Raw genomic sequence first — 23,717 nt, forward strand, 5'->3', positions numbered from 1 at the left:
ATGTTTGTGTATGAAGCTTGTCTTGGATTTTCTTTAATTCGTTGAAGTTTCCTACAGTTGAAACCATATCAGGGGTAGAGGCGATAGAATTCAGTTCGTTACGATTAATGCCTTTACCAATCCCAATGGCAAATACTTGTATGTTTGTTCCGTGGATAAGGTTCGCCTCACGTTTTGTAAATGCTCTATTACTTGATTGTCCGTCTGTTAGCACAACAACAACCTAACAATTCAAAAGGTAAACCATTGATATTCCAGCTTCAACTTTAGGGCTATTTTACCATTAATATTCAAATTCAAAACTTAACTCAATAATATTTGAGCTTCTAACTTTAGGGTTATTGGTTTCATCTCTTTGTACCTTTGTTCTCGTAAATCGCTGTTTCTTCTAATTTGTTTTAGTAATTTGGTTGAGATAGATTTGCTTCTTTGTGTTCTAGTTATCCTGAACATGACGTGAAGCCATGAAATTGATACGAAGGAGAATTTGCTTCTAAAGTACGAGGTATTTTTAATCTTACAAACAATTCTTTCAGATTTAGAGACATTTAGATCTGCCTACATTTTTATAAGAAAAGCCATTAGCAATTCAGTGTTTTAAATATATTTTCTCCCCTTGTTTTGTTTTACTAACTGGCGCCATTGACGCTTAATAACAGATGCGAGAAGAAACAAGTGTTGAAACCAGGCCGCTATTTTCACCAATTATTTCACTTCTAGTGTGTAATGTCAAGAATAGTATGATGATAAGCGCTACTCAAATACCAAAATAAACCATAGATAGTTTAAAAGTAAATGTCGTCGATAAATCTGTGAATTAACTACAGTGTCAAATATTTCTTTTTTCGGTTCAAACATTTAAAGATGGAGAAGTGATTACATAAAACAAAGATTACCACACGCTTGGAAATATATGTGCATGGAATGAACACAATCTGCTAGAAAGAACCGATGAGTTCTCTCTACCGTCTTAGAAATACAAATAATTAGATAATCATACAGTTTAGAATTTTTTTAATGTCTGAAAATAAGAGAAAGAGTCATGGCTGTCATGCCTTATATCTACAAGATTAAAGGTTATCTGCGCCTAAACAACACTAACAACAACATTTTTGTATAGCGTGTTTTACCACTTCTACGCTTTGCAGTTATGATATTAATGTTCCTATGAGTACTATCCACCAGTTAAACAATTCAGGCAATTCACTAATGAAGACTAGAGATGGCCCTCCAATGTATATTTCAGGAACTATCTTATCAGGAAGACTAGTTAACGGATTTTACTTGGTTCTTACTTTCTTAAAGGCATTTGGTACTTCTTCACTTATACAAAAAAGAAATAACGTGATTGATCAAACTCATAAAACCAGAGCTTAACCCGTTTTCCTTGACGTGTAAGTGAACGCATTTACAAATGAGTGGACTGAAGCTAAGTAAAATAAATTGTTCTGATCAAGAAGATTTCCTGTCAGGAAATCGCTATTTAACGATCGTAAGTGCAATTTCCTAACCTCTTGGCCACGCGCTTAGGAGTTAAAGCGCCAAGGACAATAAAAACAGCATAGTAAGATAATTATTCTAAGCACTATTGTGGTCAGTATGTATTCAAAGTGTAATTACATAATATTGGAGAGCAACTTTGAAAGTTTATTTTTCAAACAATTCAAAACAACAGAATATTTCTAATGCTATAAAAGGGAAACTCGACTTTGAAACAGCATGGGACATTAGGTTTCCACATTAAGGCAAGATATACGACAAAATGATAAATAACAATTGAAAATATAAAAATGAGAATAAGTCAAATTTCTTACCTGCGTGACATTTTTACGCCCACCGTTTTGTGGAGAGAAACCTGAAGTTCTGGCAAACGCCAAAACTTTGTCAGTTGAAGTTCCTCCGCCATGATAACGGATATTATTAATTGCATTTTTAAGAGCTTGTTTGTTATATATTTGGTTAAGTTTAATTTTTGGCATCACAACGTTATCAAACGTCGTAACTCCAACTTGAACTCGTTTAGGACCAATTTCAAAGCTATCTACGAAACTGCTCACAAATCGAAGAGTTGTCTTGAAATTGGCTGCACCGACACTTCCGGATGAATCCACCAAGAAAAGTATATCAAGAGGATTGTCTTTACAGTCTTGGATAACTACACAAAAGAATGAAAGTGTTAAATTTAGTATGTATGTATGTATGTATGTATGTATCTATCTATCTATCTATCTATATATCTATCTATGTACGTATCTGTCTGGCTATCTGTAAGTGTAAGATGTTTATAAGTGATATCACGAAAGAACAAAATAAGTGCACCCGATACTTATAGAAGAGTAAAAAAATATAATGTTTCCATAATTCCGAGATAACTTAGACATGCTTTGGCCTTTATTGACCCAGGAAATGTCACACTTAAGAGCACTACCTGAAGTTGTCTTTTAAGTCATGTTTTAAGACATCACAACACAGCCCATGCAAATAGACAGATTTTTGCAGAGATATATCCGAGTATTGATAGTTTGTCTAGTATTTCTTGGAGCAATTTACCTAGATACCATTTGAATGTCATGGTATCTTTTTCTTCTATGAATTCTTTCGGAATAATGCTTTGTTAGGTAATAAAAAGCATACAAGCGATAGAATTGTTCGATTATTTTACTGGTATTTAACTTTTTCAGTACTAAAAGTCGGAGTTAAAGTGAACACCCGAGGTTCTTAACAGATAATGTAAGAAAAGTAAAATAAAATTACTATATTGTTTGGAATTTAGCCTTAAGTTCTTCAATTACCTATCAATTTGCCTACACATCATGGTTATATAATATGTGCTTACTTACCTGGCGGCGTTGTTGTTGGGGGCATGGCTGCAATATAAAATTTCATATAATTAATAAGTTGTATCGTATGATGACAATCGATCTTTCGATCGAACTGTATAAATTAAATTTCTATTATTTTTTTATGTGTTTTTTTTTCTATTACTGATAGTATCTGTCTGTCAGTTCTTCTGATAGAAGTGATGCTGTATATTTCCTTTCCTATTTTATTTTTCGGCGACAGGAGATGCAATTTAACCAAAAAATTCAGTCTCTGAATTAATACCACGAGATACCTTGACCGGCTGTCATACAATTCTGTTAATCCTCTACTCTTCCATTGGTACTTTATATATCGGACTCGAAAGAAATGAAAGACAAGGTTTACCTCAAATGACTTTGAACTCAAAACTCACCGTCTCAGAACTGATAACACAAGACTGACATTTACAATTTCACCAATTCATCATCCTCGATTATTTCTATAAATATCAGGCCCGAAAGGAATGAAGAATAAAGTTCACCTCGGTGAGATACGAACTCAGAGCAAAGGCCACAAATCATTCAATCTGATGCTCTAACGACCCTGCTAATTCAAAAACATAAAATAAGGCCCATAAGGCTACCGTCACGGATTCCATGACATATATATTCCCTCCTGAACAGAACACCGGTTCGTCGCACGATTGCTCATTTTTGCCAGTTGAGTGCATAGTAGCAATATGAAACTAGGCGTTTCATTTAAGAATACAATGCATCGCCCGACCCAGGAACCGAAACCTCTGTCTCGCCATCATGTGTACAGCTCCTTAATCATTAAGCCACGTGCCTCCATTCTTCGCCAATTAGTTATAAAAGATGTCATCAGCATAAAATTACCTAGAATTCGAAAGAATCTAAATATGAGACTTGACCTACTAGAAAGAGTAGTTAAATCACCCTAACATCACAACTCTGTCAACTAAAAACAATTGATTTTATAATAGATAGTTTAGCACAAGACATCTCTACTGCGACTGGTATGATTTTGATCATAATGCTTGCAGAATGCAGAATGGACTGGTGTTAAATAGCAACAACAAAAACTAAGGGTTTTTTTTCCCCCAAGATATCTTTGGTCAATAAGGATTTCTTACATAACCACAAAACCATCGATTCCATTACATCCTTTATGTGTATTTCAGTAACGGCAAACTAACATGTAAGTCTCAATGTGATACCCTGACTAGCTAAAATTAGCTGCCAAAATTCCATAAAATCGCACGTTATCTTTCTAAAAGGCGAAGATATTTGGGATGATGCATTCTTTGATGCATTCTGCCTCATAAACGAACGAGGTTTTCTTAATGAGTACTGATACTCATTTGTATGAGGTGATAGAATAATTCTCTTTCCTTCTTTGTGTAACACGATAAAATAATAATATCATTTATTTCTCTTACCCATTAGAGTAATAGTAATGTTTCACTAATTTGTATGAATCTGCAAGATAGTAATGTTTCATATTTCTATGACGCAATTAGATGAAAGTATTATTTGATCGTTTATATGATGCTTAAAAATAGTATTGTCACTCGAATATTTGTAAAACGCTGTATTCATTTCACATTTTGGTACAAGACCAGTAATTTCGAGCGACGGGATAAGGCGATTACATCGATCCCCGGGCTCAACTGATAATCATTTTATCGATCTTGAAATGATTAAATGCAAGTCTCCTAGGCGGAATTTGAACACAGAACATAAAGACGGACCAAATGCTGCTAACCCTTTTGAGCAGCGTGTTAATGATTCTGCCAGCATACCGCCTTTATATAGGATAATAATATTGGTTTCAAATTTTGGTACAAGGCCAACAATTTCAGGGGAGAGATAAGTGGATGACATCGAGCCCAGTGCTTTACAGGTACTTATTTTATCAAACTCCAAAGGGATGAAAAGCAAAGTCGACCTCGGCATAATTTGAACTCGAAACGTAATGCCATTAAGCAATTTACCCAGCGTGCTAACGATTCTGGCAGTTCACAGCCTTGTATTTGATTGGTAATTTGTAAGACGCTATAAATTAAAGGATTGTTTGCTCATTTGTTTGACAATAAACAAGAAAGATATTGTTTTCTCATTTGTACGATGCTATAGCATAATACTGTTGTTTGATCATATGTATGAGGCTAAAGTTAATGTTATTGCTTGATAAATTATATAACGCTATAAGATAATAATATTATTTACTCATAGCGCTGTAATATAATAGTATTTACTCATTTGTGTGATGATAAAAGACAATAACAGTTTTTGTTCTGGGAAGAAATTACAAAGCGAAGCAAAAGTAATCACGGCAAGATATTAAAAGTCGGCCATAATTAATGCCATACCTATTTGTCGTTTGATTTCAAATACTTATTTTACAAAGTTTGTTCTTGGTATAATTATTAACTCTAGATTTCATGTAAACGATAAAAGCAAAAGTGAAAGAATAGTATTATTTCCAATAAACGTTTCCTTACTTGGACAGGGCTGTGTGTTACACGTTTTGTTTTCTCCTGTATTGGCGTAACACTTCGCGAGAAGACATTTTCGGGTACGTTTTGAAACACCTGTTCCGCAAGAAACTGTACAGGGAGACCAAGCACCCCAGTTATCATATTGACGTTTAGCTAAATAGAACAGAAGAAATCAACAGACATTAGAACATATGGCCAAAGTGCAGTGTAGTTCTTTTTCTATTATAAACGAAAGATATACATAGAGAGTGAGCGAATGAATGAGAAACAGAAATCATTTAAAATACCTTCATTGATTTAATTGTAAATGCTTTTTATTGCAGTATCATTGAGGATTTTGGTGATACACACACATACATATACACACACATATATAGATACATACATACACACACACACACACACACATATATATATATATATATATATATATATATATATATATATATATATATATATATATATGTGTGTGTGTGTGTGTGTGTGTGTGTGTGTGTGTGTGTGTGTGTGTGTGTGCGTGTGCGCGCGTGCATGTGTGTGTTATAGCGTAAATCTGTCCTAAGCATCTCGTCTCACTTCGAGAAGAGATAATGTAAAATTAAGACAATATTGCATGCTAGTGAAATATCTTAAAACTCCACAACTTTCCCAGTTTGATGGATTGCATAATTATAAGAGCGTAGTTACGATTAGTTGAACCGAATTAAGTTATGTGAAGGCCTTAACCTCGAGCAGAGCAATTAGACAAACCCGATAGAGAGACATAGTCGTACAGGGTGTATTGTTTTACCCAGAAACACTACTGTAATGGCAATCACAACGTGTCCAGCGTATTTGATCCCCGAACGGGTTAAGGAATTAATAAATATTCACTGAGTGGTAAGGAAAACGTGAGGTCAATTACAAGAAAGACTCTTATTTTGAAATTAGCTTCAATTTACCTGTGCAAGTTTGTGTATGCAACTTGTCTTGGATTTTCTTTAGCTCGTTGAAGTTTCCGACGGTTGAAACCATATCTGGTGCAGAAGCTATAGCTTTCAGTTCGGTCTGGTCAACACCACTGCCAATTCCAATTGAAAATACTTGTATGTTTGTTTGATGTATCAGGTCCGCCTCACGTTTTGTCCATGCCTTGTTACCTGATCTTCCGTCTGTAACAACAACAACAACCTGAAAATTCAAAATATGAAAATTGGTAAATATATTTGTTATACACGTTGAATATATTTAACAGTCTACACATTGATACGTTGTATAATACCGGTTTCAAACCCTGGCACAAGACCAACAATTTTGGAGGAGGGCGTAGGACGATCACATCGACCCCAGTTGCTCCTATGGTACTTGTTTTATGTACTCCGAAAGGACAAAAGGCAAAGTCGACCTCGGCAGAATTTGAACTCAAAACGTAAAGATAGACGACAAATCGCTCAGCAGTTTGCCTGGCACGGTAACGGTTCCGTCAGCTCGCATTCTTATATGTTGTATAATATTATAGAACAACAGAGTAAATGTATTGCATTTTAGACATAAGGGATTCAACTGACATAAATGTATCATGTGACATTTTCCATTATGACAGGACAGATGATGTGGGGTTGAATCAGCAGAATTTCAACTCACAAAGTAAAATAACAAGAATTAATTTACAGCAATGCTATTGTCCAGAGATCTATTCTATCGCTCATCTATGTGACCTCTTTCAACAGAAAAGCTGCTGAGGCCAATTTATCTTAAGCCTCTAAATGCGTACAGTAGTTCAGATTGATAAATTATTTCATGCTTCCTAAACGCAACCTCGTACTAGTATCGCTGCAAGTCATGATAAATAGATTCACTGTTTTGATATTAACTTATGAATTCAATAAATCCCTGACGGCACACACCAAAAGAATAAGCAAAAACAATACGGAAGTCTAACTGTTAACCTATATAGTAATAATAATAATAATAATAATGATAATAATGATAATAATAACCCTTTCTCTTATAGGCACAAAGCCTGAAATTTTGGAGGAAGGGTTTAGTCGATTACATCGATTCCAGTGTTTTACTGGTACTTAATGTATCAATCCCGAAAGGATGAAAAGCAAAGACGACTCCGACGAACTTTGCACTAAGAACGTAAAGACGGCATGCCTGGCATGCTAACGATTCTGTCGGCTCGCTGCCTTCATAGTAATAATAATAATAATAATAATAATAATAATAATAATAATAATAATTTCTTTTAGTAGCCACCAGGGCAAAGGATGAGGGGCACAATACTAAAACAAACATAAAGTGTGGGGGTTTACATATGTTGGAATGAGAAAAAAATATATATATATATATAATGTATGTATATATATATATAAATACACGGTATACATACATATATATATATATATATATATATATATATATATACACAAACACACACAGAGTAAACATTAGAAGAAGGGAAGTATAAATAGTATACGACACTAGAAAAAGAGGGGAAAAAGTGATAGTAATGGGGTCCCCGTGATACAGGAGGACCTCAAGGTATAATCAAAGATCCCCACCACCCAAGATTACCCTGAATACCATGGACGGGAGCCCTCTCCTACTTCTTTCTTCCGACTAAGAGGTCTACACTAAGAATGGTACCATCCACTCCTGCCATTTTCGCAACTTTCACCCACCTTTTCATAAATTCACTCGAGGACAGCACCTCACTTTCCTTTTCAAGTGAACCTTACAAAATTCCATGTGAGCTTTACTAAAGAAGAATGTCTCTGTCCTCATTCCTTTCAGCCTCGTCCACCTGACAACCTCTTTCATCACAGCCACCAGACAAAGGAAAACTGTCCTGCCTACCCGATTACAGGAGGGCGGCGGAGAAATCATCATTATGGATTCGGCTGACATAAAGATCCGCCCCACATGCGACGACAGCTGCTCGATGTAACTCCACAAGTCAGCAATTCCCGGGCACTGAACGAGTGCATGCAGAAAGGTTTTGTCGCTCTGCGAGTACCTCGGGCAAACCCGTCTGATAGCACATCCATGTTTGTAGAGTTTATCTCGAACCGGCAGCGTAGCGCCCCCCGGTAGGACTTCCAGGTCAAAGACATCTGAAAATTATCTATAGTAGTCCCCGACCGGAAATTCCTCCAGAATAGACTTGCTAACTAGTTCTCCCTCTAATCTATTTCTTTCCATTGCTAAATCTTTACTAAACGCTATCTATTCTACTCCAATTGCTCTCTTCAGAGCGATCCACCGTTGGTTGTTGACAACAGGACCCGTTAACTGCCGCTAATCCGGTCACTCTAGTCTTTGCGAGCCGGTAAGGACGCGCTCATCTTCCAGTAAAGGGTTCCCTGTCTACTGGTCCTACCTAAATTTTCTGAGCATATCACAAATTTCCAATTTGTGTAGCCAACCAATTTAAATTCTGCACAATTTATGCTATCCCTATTCTCTGACCTAACAAATACTCTATCTATATATGATCTGGATGACCTGCTGTAGTTGCTCCATGTCTACACTAGCACATCAGGGAATTCCGGAAAGTTGGAAAGTCCTGAACAAGTTTTTAAATTTTTACACCCACTCCTACTATGTACTAAACCCACACAGTCCTTCCGTGCATCCAAAATACTATTCCAGTCCCCCACTATTACTAATATGTGAGACGTTCCAAACAATGTTTCTAGACACCTGAAGAAATCTGTCCTTCCAACCCCTGTAGGGACATAAACCACAACCAGTCTAAAGGCACCACTTTCACTGCCATTCACGTCGAGGACCACCACCCTACCATCCGGGTTCATGAAGATAGCCCGTACTTGGAGATCTAAGGATTTCCGGAGTAGCACTACTTCACCGCCACTCGCTCCCGATAGGCCACAAGATGTGAACACCTCGAAAATAACTCGTAGTCCTCGAAAATGGATGCTAGAGCGTGTTTACCGGAGATCCTTGTTTCACTAATGGCACCCACATCCAAATTAAGCGACTTGAGATCATTGAGCAATTGACTTTGCTTCAAAGCTGTTCTTGTTGTTTTTGTTGGAGTCGTTGAGTTGTGTTGCAGTCGTGGTTTCAGTTTTTGTTGGTTTCTTGGAGTAGGGCTATGTACTCTCCTCCTCTTTCGGTTACCCACATTTGACACTGTGATCCTTGATCTTTCAGACCTTCTTTCTCCATGTCCTTACAGTTGATGTTGATTTGGAAGCAGACCATTCAGGAGAAACTTGCTTTTCCTTCTTTGTGTTGGTTTGGGAGCGGGTGTGAACGTAGGTGTGGAAGTCATTGTAGGAGTCTTGAGTGCGTGTTTATGATTTTGAGCTTGTAGTGTTTGTAATGTTGGCAGCAGTGGAACTTTATTTTTCCTTGTTTCAGGGCAGAAAGCCTTCAAGTGATTTTGTGGCATCTTGGCTTTCTACCCTCCATGAACACTGACAGGTGAGTACCGTCCGGGAAATAGATTAGGTCGGACCGCTGGTCGATATGGTCCTGCATGCATTGCAAGGTCAGTTCCATACCTATACCTAACCTGTTTTGCTTAGATAGTTTCTTGACCTCCAATATTGTGAATTCGTATTCTAAACATGCCAAGACGGCCGCCACTAACCAGGTATTCGCTATTTCTGGCGGCATATTCACCACCTTAATCTTGGCAAGTCGTTGGCCGCGATAGCTTGGGATTAAGAAAAAGTTGTCATTCCTCTAAGTGGTCGCGGAATTACATCTAGCTTCTTCTGTCCCAAACCTCATCTCAATAGTTCCAAACTTCTTTCATCGGGTGATGTGGGTCTCTTTTTGTATTTCGCTCTCAGAAGCATTTTCCACGCGTCGAGATTTGACAAAGAGCGCGTTCCTTTGTCGAACTGGCTTCTTTATCAGCCATCTTTATCAGCCATCTTTAAATAATTAAAGAAAATTGCAAAATATTTGCTTTTATTGTAAGTTTTTAAAATTCAAAATTTATTAATGAGTACCCCCAGCATGACAAGCTGTGTTTCTACACAAAAATACTATCTACGCAGTCAAGACAATCTCGGAATTGCAATAGTAACAATAAAATGAACACAGGGGTCCTTAGAGTGCCGAAAAGATTACAAACACTGTTTCAACTTACGGAGCGCCAAATTTCCGTAACTTTATAGTATTGTGGCCATAACAACAACAACAACAACAACAACAATAATAATAATAATAATAATAATAATAATAATAATAATAATAATAATAATAATAATAATAATAATAATAATAATAATAATAATAGAAATAAAGGCAAATAGACCAGATATAGTTGTCAAAGATCATGAAGAAAAAAATGCTTTCTAATTGATGTATCAATACCAGCAGATGACAACGTCTCACTAAAAGAAATGGAAACTTTCAAAATACAAAACCTGGAAATAGAGGTGACTCGAATGTGGAATCTAAAAACAGAAACAATTCCTATTATAGTAGGTGCCTTAGGTATAATAAAAAAATATTCAGACAAATACATAACAAAAACACCAGGACTTACAAATATATATAACATACAGAAAATTGCACTACTGGGCGCAGCACACATCCTACGCAAAACACTTTCAATACAGTAACCATAAGAGCACCACAGCAAACCACAGCACATACCCAAGGCGCACAGAGCTGCGCTCGGTAGTGAAGTGAAAGCACGTTATAAAAATAAAACTACTGAACAATAATAATAATGCCCTGATGCAGTACCAGGCACTGGCCCTCATGGCTTCTGATCATAAATGATTGGAATTGTTATCATGTACGTTGTTTTTTCTTGGTATAAAAGATGGTTACAGTAAATATTCTGTTTAATACCACATATTTGCTTGTCAGTTGCTTGGATTTAACAAGTTGAGCATGTCCTTGGTGGCTGACGGTATGTGCATCTCTGATCACGAGCAGAAGTAGTGGGAGAGCATCATGGCCATGTGTTGAGAGGAATTCTTTGGGGTTTGGATAATTCACCTCTAGAAACATGGGTGTTTCGTTCAACATCCTTAAACAAACCTTTTGAGCGGGATGAGATACTCGACCTGAAGAAAATTCTAACTGGTCCCCCACCAGCAAGATCATGCGCTGTCTATCTTGATATGAGATGACCATGTCACGCACGTATGGTAGTGATGCATGTGCCTAATGTACCCTTATTAAACGGGTAGTATACTGGGCATCGTATATTTTATTCTAGTGTCATTTTGATGACATGCACTGCTCTCTCACTCAATAATAATAAGGTCTATTATCAGTGTTGTGTTTGTTCATTATTATTATTATTATTATTATTATTATTATTATTATTATTATTATTATTATTATTATTATTATTAGGGGGTACAAATGTACGAAGCCTAATATACCCTCCATGAGTAACCGTCTCATAAGTCTATGCCAGGCACATGCATCACAACCATATGTCTGCGACATGGTGATCTTATATCAAGGTAAACAGAGCATGACCATGCAGGTGAGGCCCATTTAGAATTTCCTTTGTGTCGATTAGCCCTTCCCGATCAAAAGGGTCTCTAAATAAGCTTGGTTTAAAGATGTTGAACGAAACACCTACGTTTCCAGTGCTGAATTAATCAAAACCCCAAAGAATTTTTCTCAATACTTGACTATGATGCTCCCACACTACATCTGCTCTACATCTATTAGTCTATACGTATTTTCTTCCCCGTCTTTAATGACAATGTCTGGTCGATTAACCTAGATTGTTCTCTCAGTGTTGACTGGAAAATCCGAGAGGATAGTGACATTTTTATCTTCAACAACTGACTCGGGATGATGTTCATACCAGTAAGCAGGAGTGTTGATTTTGTAGTGTTTACATATTTTCCAATGTAAATACTGTCCTACCCTCTCGCGGCAATTTTTGTATTCGTTTGGTGTCAGCACAGGACATCCTGCGACGAGATGATCTATTGTTTCATTAAATGTATCTATCACAGAACCTTCATTTAAGCTCAGAACCGTTTTGAAGAACGTTAGCCTGGTAGTTTTTGGCAAGCAAGCTTTCATCTTGTGCCGCTAATATGAAACCTTCAGTCTCTGCTTTCAGTCCTGAGCTTCTCAGTCACTGATGGGTTGTTGCTTGTTAATTGCACACATGAGTGCAATTATTTATCGTCTCGTCGCTTAAAAACTCATTTGTTTATAAGGGTTAATTTAGCCTAAACTCTGAATTCACAAGAAACGCAGCTGCAAGCTGCCCGAGATAGTATGCGCAGATATAGAGCATGGATCAGAGAGGAACAGCGAGAAAATATAATAAAAAGAGGAAAAAGACAGTACCGATAGAGACGTGAGGAAATAAATGTAGACGAACATAAAGAATATATAAAGAATGCTAAATTATGAATGCTATAAAAATTCCAATCATCATTTCTTTCTTAAATAGGTCCTCATAGTTTTTTTCCCATTCCGTGGAACCTCGGGTCCCACTAGTTAAGTTTATAATATTAATAAGATAACCTCAAGCCAAGAAGTGATAAAAGCCAAAATCAATTTCGGTGACGATAAATACAGAACCAAATAGTGAACCAAACATAGAAGCACATATTTTACCGAACACATACAAAACTAAAGACTGTATAGCAGTGCTCACCAACTGTTTTTACACCACGGACCGGCTCCATGCCGGGTAATAATTCCGCAGACCGGTAGTATCACATATGTGTAATTTAAGTGCATTTCGATAAAGAGAGCAATAATAAAAAGAACAATTTATTAATGGAAAGAAAAAGTGTATAATCTCTTTACTCTCATGTACCGAAATTCTTTAAAATCTGAAAATTAGTTGGGATTAAAAAACTAGTTGAAAATTATTACAAAAAAATTTTAATATACATTGATTGTAAAATGTACTTACAGTTATGATAGATAGTAAAGGTAGGCGTAAAATATACATTAATTATATAAATATACAAAATATTCATAAAATGTACTTACAGTCATGATAGATAGTATTGAGTTGGTGAATGTTGATTATTTAAACAAATCTTTTTAAATTTAGGTCTTATGTAATTTTAGACAAGTTAATTATTTTTCTGCGACCCAGTAGCAAGTGATCAACGGAACAGGTAACGGTCCGTGGCCCAGTGGTTGAGGACCTCTGCTGTAAAGTATTTAGACCTATTAAAATTTCTAATTAAATATGAGTGATTTTATCGATTCGATTAATTTAATATGAATAAAAATGTTTGAATTATAAAACAGTTAAAATCCATACCTGCGTGACATTTGTACGTCCACCGTTTTGTGGAGTGAAAGCTTGAACTCTGGCAAACGCCAAGGCTCTATCAGTTGAAGTCATACCGCCACTATGTGGGATACCATTAATAGCGGTTTTAAGAGCTTGTTTGTTGTATATTTGGTTAAGTTTGATTTTTGGTAGCACCCTGTGATCAAACGTTGTTACAGCAACTTGAACTTTTTTAGGACCAATATCAAAGCTATCTACAAAACTGGTCACAAATTTAAGAACTGTCTTGAAATTGGCAGCACCGACACTTCCGGATGAATCCACCAAGAAAAGTATATCGAGAGGATTGTCTTTACAATCCATATTATCTGCAAAAAATAAAAAAATGATTTCAAACATATATCGAAAACTAAGAATATACGTCTGGTTGTATGTGTACATATACACACCCACACAAGTATATATATATATATATATATATATATATATATATATGTGTGTGTGTGTGTGTGTGTGTGTGTGTGTGTGTGTGTGTGTGTATCAATATTATTATATGATCGAACGCCACGCATCCGTTTTCTAGTAAGTTTTATCGTTATAATTCCCATGCGCACTCTATCCCTCTCTATTATTTCTATGTATCTCCCTCTCTTGTTCTTATTCCTTCCTGTTTTTCTCTACCACCCTTCCCTATTCTTCTCCTCTCCTCTTCACCGTTCCCTCTCTCTCTCTCTCACTCGTCTTCCGTGACTCTCTCGTTGTTCACAGGTGACCAACCTCTATCCATCTTCCTTTCTTCCACTTCCTTCCTAAAGACAAGACCTACTTTTGCCTGTCTCTTCTCAAAGCTCGTTTTTCCAGCGTTCACTACTTCACATCGTCTTGGCTTAACAGCCCTCACCGTTAGTTTTTACTGTTTTGTTCTCACTGTCCTGTTTTTGTTACCACTTTAACCCTCCGCAAAAAATCCTAAATTTTATTTAATTTGCTTTGCGGGAAGGACTGTTTAAACGAAGTCGCGTCTTATCTCTACTTTCGAAACGCGGAGCAGATAAAATAGGAGACAACTGATGAAGGGAATGTTGCCTTTCTCGTTTCTGTATTTGTTTCTTTCGTTGTTCGAAAAAAAGTTTGTTTTCTATGTTTTTGTTGTTTATGTTCTCGTTTCTCATTTTTTTAACGTTTTTTTTTTGATGTCCTGTACCCATGTATGCATGTATATATACATATATATGTAGATGTGTACATATATGTATGTATATATGCATATATTTATATATTATTTATATTATTATATATATTTATATATATAGAGAGGGTGATAAATTGAATATTAATTCAGTTTAAAACCAAGTGGCCTAGCATATAAAAAATCTGAAAATTCAGACAAATTGTATTACATGTGTATAAGGGATGACCACTAAGTGGGCATCCGATATGCTAGAAAGAGGTCATAAGTAAGCAAAACGTTAATGTTCATAAGTAAAACGTTAATCTTCGAAACCGGTACACAATTAATTCTTCATTCTGTATATTTCTCATTTTGTCTTGCCCGCGTATGTTCTGGTGTTTTGCGAAATTTTTTTTCTGGAGAACATTATTTTTCTTTGTGGTTGGGTCGTTGATGACCTCTTTCTAGCATATCGGATGTCCACTTAGTGGTCATCCCTTATTCACATATTTATATATATATGTATATTTATATATATACATTTGTGTGTATATATATATATATATATATATATATATATATATATATACACACACATAAACACATATACAGGCATACCCATACATACATATATGCAAATAAATATATATTAGTATATATGTATTTACGCACGCACACACACACACACACACACACACACAGATAAACGTTTTTATTTCAGAAAACGAAATCATCGTTTGACCATTCCATAGCTAAACAGTTGTACTACACTTTGAGAGGTTTTTATCTCTTAGCATCTGAAGGAGCTGGAGATACGATAGTTTGACCAAAAGAACCGGCTATTGCAGACAAAAATAATATTGTAGAAAACGCAATTGGCCAAATTTGGACATACGACAGTGTTGCACAATGGAAATGATATATATGTGAATGTGTTACAGACACACATTGATTTCATCAAGTATATTCTAACCCGTCTTCGTTTCAACAGGCAAAATTTAAGTGATTTGCCATTACATATATCAAATTATTTAGAGCTACGGTTATTGTATATGCCAGAAAGCGGAAAAGAATCGAGATAACCCTGCGGAAAAGAATCGAGAGAAAGATCTGTCATTTTCGTGAAGGCGAATCTTGCAAGACTGCATTCTGAACTCTATATGTAGTCCACTGTGTTGTTGGTTGCTACATTCGTGCAATGCACGAAGTTTTCTTTCAATATTTGCCTTTATAGGAAAAGTTTAACGTTTCCTCAATGTCATATAACCTTTGCTCTTCGTTTATTTGCACTATTTTAGCATTGTGGATCTTAATACCATTGGAAAGTTTTGATGCAGCTATCACTTATCTTATTGTTGTGCTTCTTGAACATTAAGGTGAGCTATAGCGGCACGAAAAACATACCTAGTACTATAAAGAATGGCAAAAGTAAGTTGCTGAAACTAAATGAATACCCAAGAGAGCAGACATTTTATAGACGACAGACCGAAATTTGTTTGGAGTAGAATAGCGGTTAGCAGAGCATGTAGTTAAAGTTTTTGATGAGAGCAGAGGAACTGGAAAAAGTTTCTGTGTCTGCAAATGGAAATTAGTTATCTTTTGAAGTTCAAAGTGTTGTGAGTTTTGTGATTATTCATTACACTGTCTGCGCTTTAGTGTCTTTACCTATGTGTCTCTATTGAAGCATTTAGTGTTGTCTATTAATTTTGATCAAACATCAGGTTTCCTGAAAAATCAGTCAATTATCTGTTCATAACATAACATATACTTAGATATAGCATACATCAAAATGACGGGATGGTCACGGCATTTGATGACCTAGACAGATTAGGACTTAACTACATCCTTATAAATATTATGTAAATATTAAGATATGAATCCCAATATCTCCTGCTCTAAAACTATAGATTGTTGGCACCAGTTTTATCAGTTGCAGGCTTTCTCCATATAAAAGGGTAAGAGCTGAAGACTTTCTTTGGTCACGAATGTCCATGGGATTGCACCTAGAAAGTGACTCTAGAAAGTCCGGACAAGGTTCTTTATAGAAGATTGAGTCACCATTGCAAACCAGCCTCCCCTCTCCACGCCACCAATCTTGTCCAAGAGAACGACAAAAGCCGATACAGCTTGGCACCAGTGACGTCGCAACTTATTTCTACAGCTAAGTGAACTGGAGCAACGTGAAATAAAGTGTCTTGCCCAAGAACACAACACACAGCCCGCTCCGGGAATCGAACTCATTATTACATGATTATGAGTCTGGCGCTCTAACCAATGAACCATGCGCTTATTTTAGATTTAAATTCTAATATATAACTGCTCCTTTCAAATGAGCAAAAGAAATATCTTTCATTTTCTGCAGCATACTTATTACAGACTTGGTTATTATAATTGCTTATACCTCTTGGTTATTGCGTTCTGGAAAACCTAAAACTACACATATTTCAATGTTCTTTTTTCGTTCAGAACAAGGATAAGAAGAAAATGCTCACAATAATCAAGTCCTACTTATCAGATTTACATAAAATTTAAATCTAAAATTGCTCTATGGAAAGACTGCAAAAGCTTACGAAAAATATCTAAACAGTATGGCGCTTGTTAATAACTTATTCGGATTTTTTTCGTACAGGACACATATGCTATTTATATGTAGTTTCCAGCACAAAAAGTCGATATCGGGAATATTACTGTAGTAAATAATGAGAATTTCATTTAAAACAAGAAAAATTCACGCATATCTGATAATTATGAAACCTATGTCGCTGCAACTTGTCCAGTTGGCAGGTACAAAGACAATTTAAGAGAAATCATAATCCGTGCTATTAAAATGATAAGCATATTGCTTCAAATATTTATGATATGTAAAACGGAATAATGGACTCTCTAGAAATAGAAGTATGTTCGATTGCATATATTCCTTTCCAAGTTTTAATATTGGTGGTATCAATTCCATCTTCTGATTCTTTCGGGGACGTTGAAATAAAATTGTTATCAATGAATATGGCTGATATGAAAGATTATAGCATTATCATAATAAAATCTATTTTTCTCCTTATCAAGGATAATGAATTTTTTTTAAAATATGCTAATCTATATAATTGAATTTTCATAATTAGCATATTGTATGTATGTGTTTGTAATGCTCATAAATATTTGTCACTTTGAAAAGCAAATATTTTTATTCACTATTCATCTTTATGTGATTTCATCTTTCATTTGGAATGGCATTCGAAACATTCGAAAATGAAACGCAAGCTGAATAATTAAGTAAAATTTGCTTTCTCGAATGACGTATTAATGTGTAGATAATTATCTACAGTTTCCACAGTTTTGCAGGTTTAGTGACGACGTCGGAAGCACTCACCTATATTGTGTACACTGAAATCTTCCAGTATTAAAATTATATTTTGAAATCTTTTTCATCATCCGGAAACATAATTCATAAATATTTTATCGACCTTCTGTTTTTCGTCTTCTTGTTTTATCTAACTCCTTGCAAACTCCTAATGCTCCTCACCGTCGCAGAAGGATGACGGGGTGAGAGACGATTCGTTCTTTTCCACTGCTGGAACCGAGCTCGAGTCGATTCCGCCCACACACCATTACTGTTGCCTCGATCAGTGGTAGAAGAGCAGACGTTGGAATTGCCCTTGCTGATGTTACTGGTTTCGCTGTTGTCTGCTGCTCTCTCTCCATTCCTCGGCTTTTCTAGTTCCTCAGTGTAGAAACCACTTAATTGACTCTCTTTCATAAGTGTAACAGTTGATCTTTCTGTCCTGTAACATTAGTTTTCTGACTTATTTTCTCAACCCACGACGGAGCACAGTTTCGGAATTGCTCTATAGCTCTCGGAAATCATTAAACTTTGCCACTGAACGTCTTTTCTGCTACTTCGTTACTATCTGCATATACCACGCCACAAAATTGACGATATGCTAACAGTTAATGAAGTTATGCCTTGTGTTACACCCCTCCATATATTGCGGTGCAGTCAGATGTGCAACGTACCAGCTCGGTTTGTTTCATTTTTCACCTCGTCCCCCGTTTTGAATATTATTTATGTAATTCCATAGTAACTCCCTCGACCGACGAACAATATTACACCACATATCGGTTGAAGACAACTAAAATTTTCTTTCGGGGAAAAAAGAAAACATCCTTATGCTTATCGAGAAGCAAAGAGGTTTTTTTTTCTCTATTTGATAAATGATTATGGTTTTGATGCCCTTTACCTTCTTACATAATTCTATCAGGTAATTATTTTCTCTAAAAGGTAATTCATTTTTATGGCATATCTGTTGGAGCTAATGCAACAGTAGAAGACAGGAGATGCTTTTCCTGTCTCGATTAGATCTTTACATTCATTCATTTGCTTGGCGAATGCATGCTCATGTGTGTTATTGCTACGTAGATATTTTTTTCTTTTCATTATTTGTATGGTTGTCTGTCAGAAATACCTTATTTTTCTTGAGAAATAAACATGTTCTAGTAGGGAACTGACTTTATTTTCACTGTTTATTCTAATGTCTGTAAAAATGCATTTCTTTTAGTTCTTATGTTGGGGCATCTTTTTTATATAGTTTTTTTTTTTTTTGCTTTGCTTTGTTTATTTGCTTATGAGTGATAGAGAAGAAAATGGAGCGCAATGGCCCAGTGGTTAGGGCAGAGGACTCGTGGTCATAGGATCGCGGTTTCCATTCTCAGACCGGGCGTTGTGAGTGTTTATTGAGCGAAAACACCTAAAGCTCCACGAAGCTTTGGCAGGGTATGGTGGCGAACCCTGCTGTGCTCTTTCACCACAACTTTCTCTCACTCTTACTTCCTGTTTCTGTTGTGCCTGTAATTCAAAGGGTCAGCTTTGTTACACTGTGTCACGCTGAATATCACCAAGAATTTCGTTAAGGGTACACGTTTCTGTGGAGTGCTCAGCCACTTGCACGTTAATTTCATGAGCAGGCTGTTCCGTTGATCGGATCAACTGGAACCCTCGACGTCGTAAGCGACGGAGTGCCAACAACAAGATAGAGAAGAAAACTTTTCTTCGCAGTCACATTTTTGTCATCCCAAACAGTGAAGAAATGATGCAAACAATTCAATTCCTATATTTCTATTTGGAGCGAAATGAGTTCCACAGAGTTTCGCCTGGTAATCATCACGGATATGGGTGAGCAAGATGTAACACGTCCGAGTATCTCAAAACACAGTAACTACAATAACAACGACAAAAACAACAACAACAACGATAATATTCCTTTCTACTACAGGCACATGGCCTGAATTTTGTAGGGAGGAAATTAGTCGATTACTTCGACTCCAGTACTTGACTGGTACTTATTTTATTGACGCCGAAAGGATGAAAGGATGACCTCACCGAACTTTAATCTCAGAACGAAAAGACAGGTGAAATGCCGCTAATTAGCGTGATTAGCGATTCTGCCAGCTCGTCACCTTCATAATGATAATGATGGTTAGTCGCGTCGATTTTGACATATAAATGTTCGAAGGAAAATATATTTAAAAAATGATCAAAAATTGAAGCTGCATCTATTTGTGTTGGATACGTGAATGTAATTTGAGACCAAGTATGGATCTGAGACAGATGTATCTATCGATTGCAAGATATAATTCTTTCGTTGTTCTGTTTCTTCCACTCAAATTATTTAGATACACCATGACACTTTTTACACCAATTAGATCGATCTAGGCAATAACTTGCCCAAGATGTAAGAATTTTAATTATTTGATTCAACTTATTGTTATACCATAAAGGAGAATTTTCGAACTACAGTCATGCATTCGAAAATGTACTGCCTACGTACATTCACTTCTCAACAGCATATTTTTGATACTGGAAATGTCACATTTTTCTAAAATTTTGATATTTCATATCTTATCTTGCCGTTTTATATTGCAGGTATTGCGCAGAGAGTACATAAAACATCAACAACAACAACAATAATAATCCTTTCTACTGAAGGCGCAAGGCTTTAAAAGTTTGGGGGGAGGGGAATAGTCTATTATATCGACCCCAGTATTTCACTGGTATTTTCTTTATCGATCCCGAAACGATGAAAAGCAAAGTCGACCTCGGCGGAATTTTATAATAATGAGAAGAAGAAGAAGAAGAAGAAGAAGAAGAAGAAGAAGAAGAAGAAGAAGAAGAAGAAGAAGAAGAAGAAGAAGAAGAAGAAGAAGAAGAAGAAGAAGAAGAAGAATATTTTCAAATTTTGGGCACAGGGCCTGTGATTTCAGGAGAGAGTGTTAAGATTACAGGATATAGGTGTTGAGATTACAGAACGTTTGGGCATAGGCAAAGAGGAATTCATTTTCATGTCCTCCCCTTCGGAGGCGAATAATTTAATAGAAGGACTCTTCTTCACGGGAAAAAAACAGAAACTGCCTCAGAGGTTATAGATTCCACTTCAGCGAAGCGTACCTCATTATCTCAGGAAATATACACCTACTCATAGTTTTATTAAATTGATTTTGCATAGAAGTGATCCCATTCGGCCTTTCTCTGTTCTCTGTCCTCACAAGGGGATGGGGTTATATGACTATGGCCTCTTTTCTGTGTTTTAGGATCTGCTTTGGTCGATTTGAAAATATTTTTGTGGTTGGTGGTGTCCATGTACCGAAATACACTATCTGACATGAATGTTTTAGCGTTTCAGAAAAATGGAGTTAATGAAAAAATTAAAATTGTTGTTATACACCAGTCTAGGGTAGATTTCTAAATGTTTCCACTTAAAGTTTCTATAAGTAAATAAATAAATAAAAAATGTGATTATCCACGTACATTAAGCTTGCTAGAATCCAAAGTCTCAGGAAGTTATTTGAAAGCAGTATTTTATACAATTCCCCATCCGACTACTGGAGACTCTACCAGATAGATTCTTTCTTTTCACCCAAATTTTGGGCAATGTCTGTCTCCATTAACAAATTTGTTGAATGAAACTAACATTCGTTATAGACTTGGGACATGTTTACAAGAAATAATATCCTCTTAGAAAATGCGTATACTTTATCTGCCCCAGAAGAAAGAAAAGAAAAGTTGAGTTGTGATGAATTTGAATTTGGTATAAAAGAGCCTTAAATAAACTACGCCCGGTATTCAGTCCGCTGTCCTGTTATTTCTACAATTCAATACACACCTAGGTGGCTAATAATAATAATAATAATAATAATAATAATAATAATAATAATAATAATAATAATAATAATAATAACTATCGTCATTTTTTGGTTCCCTGAGGTAAAAATCTCAGAATGGATACAGCGAAACGACTGTAATTGGAACCGGATTTTCGACTTGCTGCCCAGTAAATTAAGCGATAATTTTATTGATCGTATCAGATGAGACTTACATTGAAAGAAATCAAATATTTTGTAGACAAAAGCGTATTAAATTCTCATTATATCACTTCAAAGAGAATGCTATTAAAGAACACAAAGACGAGAAAAAAACGTCACAACAAACAAAAAGTTAAATAATTATCAAGATGTAAATTTAAGATTAATTAGGAAGTGTTTATCAGGGTCAAAATATATAAATACAATGGTCGAAGCCTAAAGGAAAATAATTAGATCGAGTATACATCTTGGCAAAGAAGTATGTTCTTCGTGTTTTATATTAAAATAATTATATATTATAATTGCATTCGTTAAATATATGGTAAATAATTTTTTTCTTACCTGGTTTAGCTGCTAAGCTGCCACCACAGAGCAGCAAAACAAACCAGTAGAGGGAATACATCTTTGTCATTTTTGACATAAGGAATCTATCAAGCCCTGACTTTTATAAGCCCATTATAAACTATGGTATAGATACAAAGGTCAAATATATTTTTTCAAGTGGTATATATCTATGAGTATGCGAAAGGTGATAAAACCAATTTATGTATAATTGGATTGAGGTACAAAATGATTAAGTGAGTGATTTAGTAATTATGATTAACTGAAATAATTATTAATTGCAATTTTACATATCACGCCATACGATGAAAAGGTAATATTTTCCAACCAACGAAATTTTTTAGGTCAAGCACGTTCCACTTAATCAGATGAGTGTATATATGTGTATGTATGTATGTATGTATGTACGTATGTACGCATGTATGCATACGTACGTATGTAGGTGGATAGATAGACAGACATAAATATATACAAATATATAATCAATATATATATTTCATTATTATAAAGGAAAATTATACTCAAAATTTTCTAAGGAGGAGGGTAAATATTACAATATACACTATGTAACATACGAATTGTGCACAAGCACGCACGCATACACACAGGACACAGACACGTATACACACACTAACACACACACACACACACACTCCCCCCATATCCACCTTCCCCCTCTCTCCCCCCATACCCACCTTCCCCCTCTCTCAATCCACCTTCCCCCACCTTCCTCCTCTCTCTCTCCCCATACCCACCTTCCCCCTCTCTCAATCCACCTTCCCTCTCTTATACCCACCCTCTCTCCTCTCTTTCTCTCCCCTCCCATACCCATCTTCCCCCCTCTTCCCCCTCTCTTACATCCACCTTCCCCTTCCCCCTTCATCGTCAACACCCCCTCATAAGCTCATCCCACCACACCCCAACACACTCCTACTCTACCTTCCCACTCCACCCCATCCAATTCCTTACACCCCCCTACCCACATACCCCCTACCCACATACCCCCTACCCACAGACCCCTACCTCTACCCCACCCTCAGCCTAACCCACACTCCACCCATGCCTTCCCCACCTCCCAACACCCTCACATCACACCACACCAATACCCTCGCATCACACTACAACTGACCAAGTGCTTTCTCCCTTCCCCATTTTCACACTACATACGTCAAGATCACCAGCATTCTATCTCCCACACACAGCCCCTCGTTCTTCGATCACCGTTTGTTATCTCCCCCTTTCTTAGCTCTCCTGAAAAAAGAATTTCTAACTTCCGGTCAGCCATTGTTATGATCAGCCATTATTATGATTGACCGTTGACT

At 36.3% G+C, this 23,717-nt stretch overlaps 1 protein-coding gene across 1 annotated transcript in view; it reads right to left on the reverse strand.

Annotated features, from left to right (window-relative positions):
- The window catches only part of LOC106875429 (collagen alpha-1(XII) chain), a 161,995-nt gene extending 139,521 nt beyond the window's left edge, over positions 1 to 22,474 (reverse strand). Inside the window, exons 1-7 of the mRNA XM_089351166.1 lie at positions 22,396 to 22,474; positions 13,560 to 13,900; positions 6,265 to 6,493; positions 5,327 to 5,476; positions 2,841 to 2,867; positions 1,815 to 2,155; positions 1 to 223 (exon numbers count right to left, since the gene is read on the reverse strand). The exon at positions 1 to 223 is cut by the window's left edge and continues 6 nt beyond it. Coding sequence (XP_089207292.1) covers positions 1 to 223; positions 1,815 to 2,155; positions 2,841 to 2,867; positions 5,327 to 5,476; positions 6,265 to 6,493; positions 13,560 to 13,900; positions 22,396 to 22,474 — 1,390 coding nt within the window. The remainder of the gene's footprint in view (positions 224 to 1,814; positions 2,156 to 2,840; positions 2,868 to 5,326; positions 5,477 to 6,264; positions 6,494 to 13,559; positions 13,901 to 22,395) is intronic.
- Between the last annotated feature and the right edge of the window lie 1,243 nt (positions 22,475 to 23,717).

The sequence above is a fragment of the Octopus bimaculoides genome, chromosome 4 (assembly GCF_046866305.1).
Source record: "Octopus bimaculoides isolate indiv1 chromosome 4, ASM4686630v1, whole genome shotgun sequence".
Lineage (NCBI taxonomy): Eukaryota > Metazoa > Mollusca > Cephalopoda > Octopoda > Octopodidae > Octopus > Octopus bimaculoides.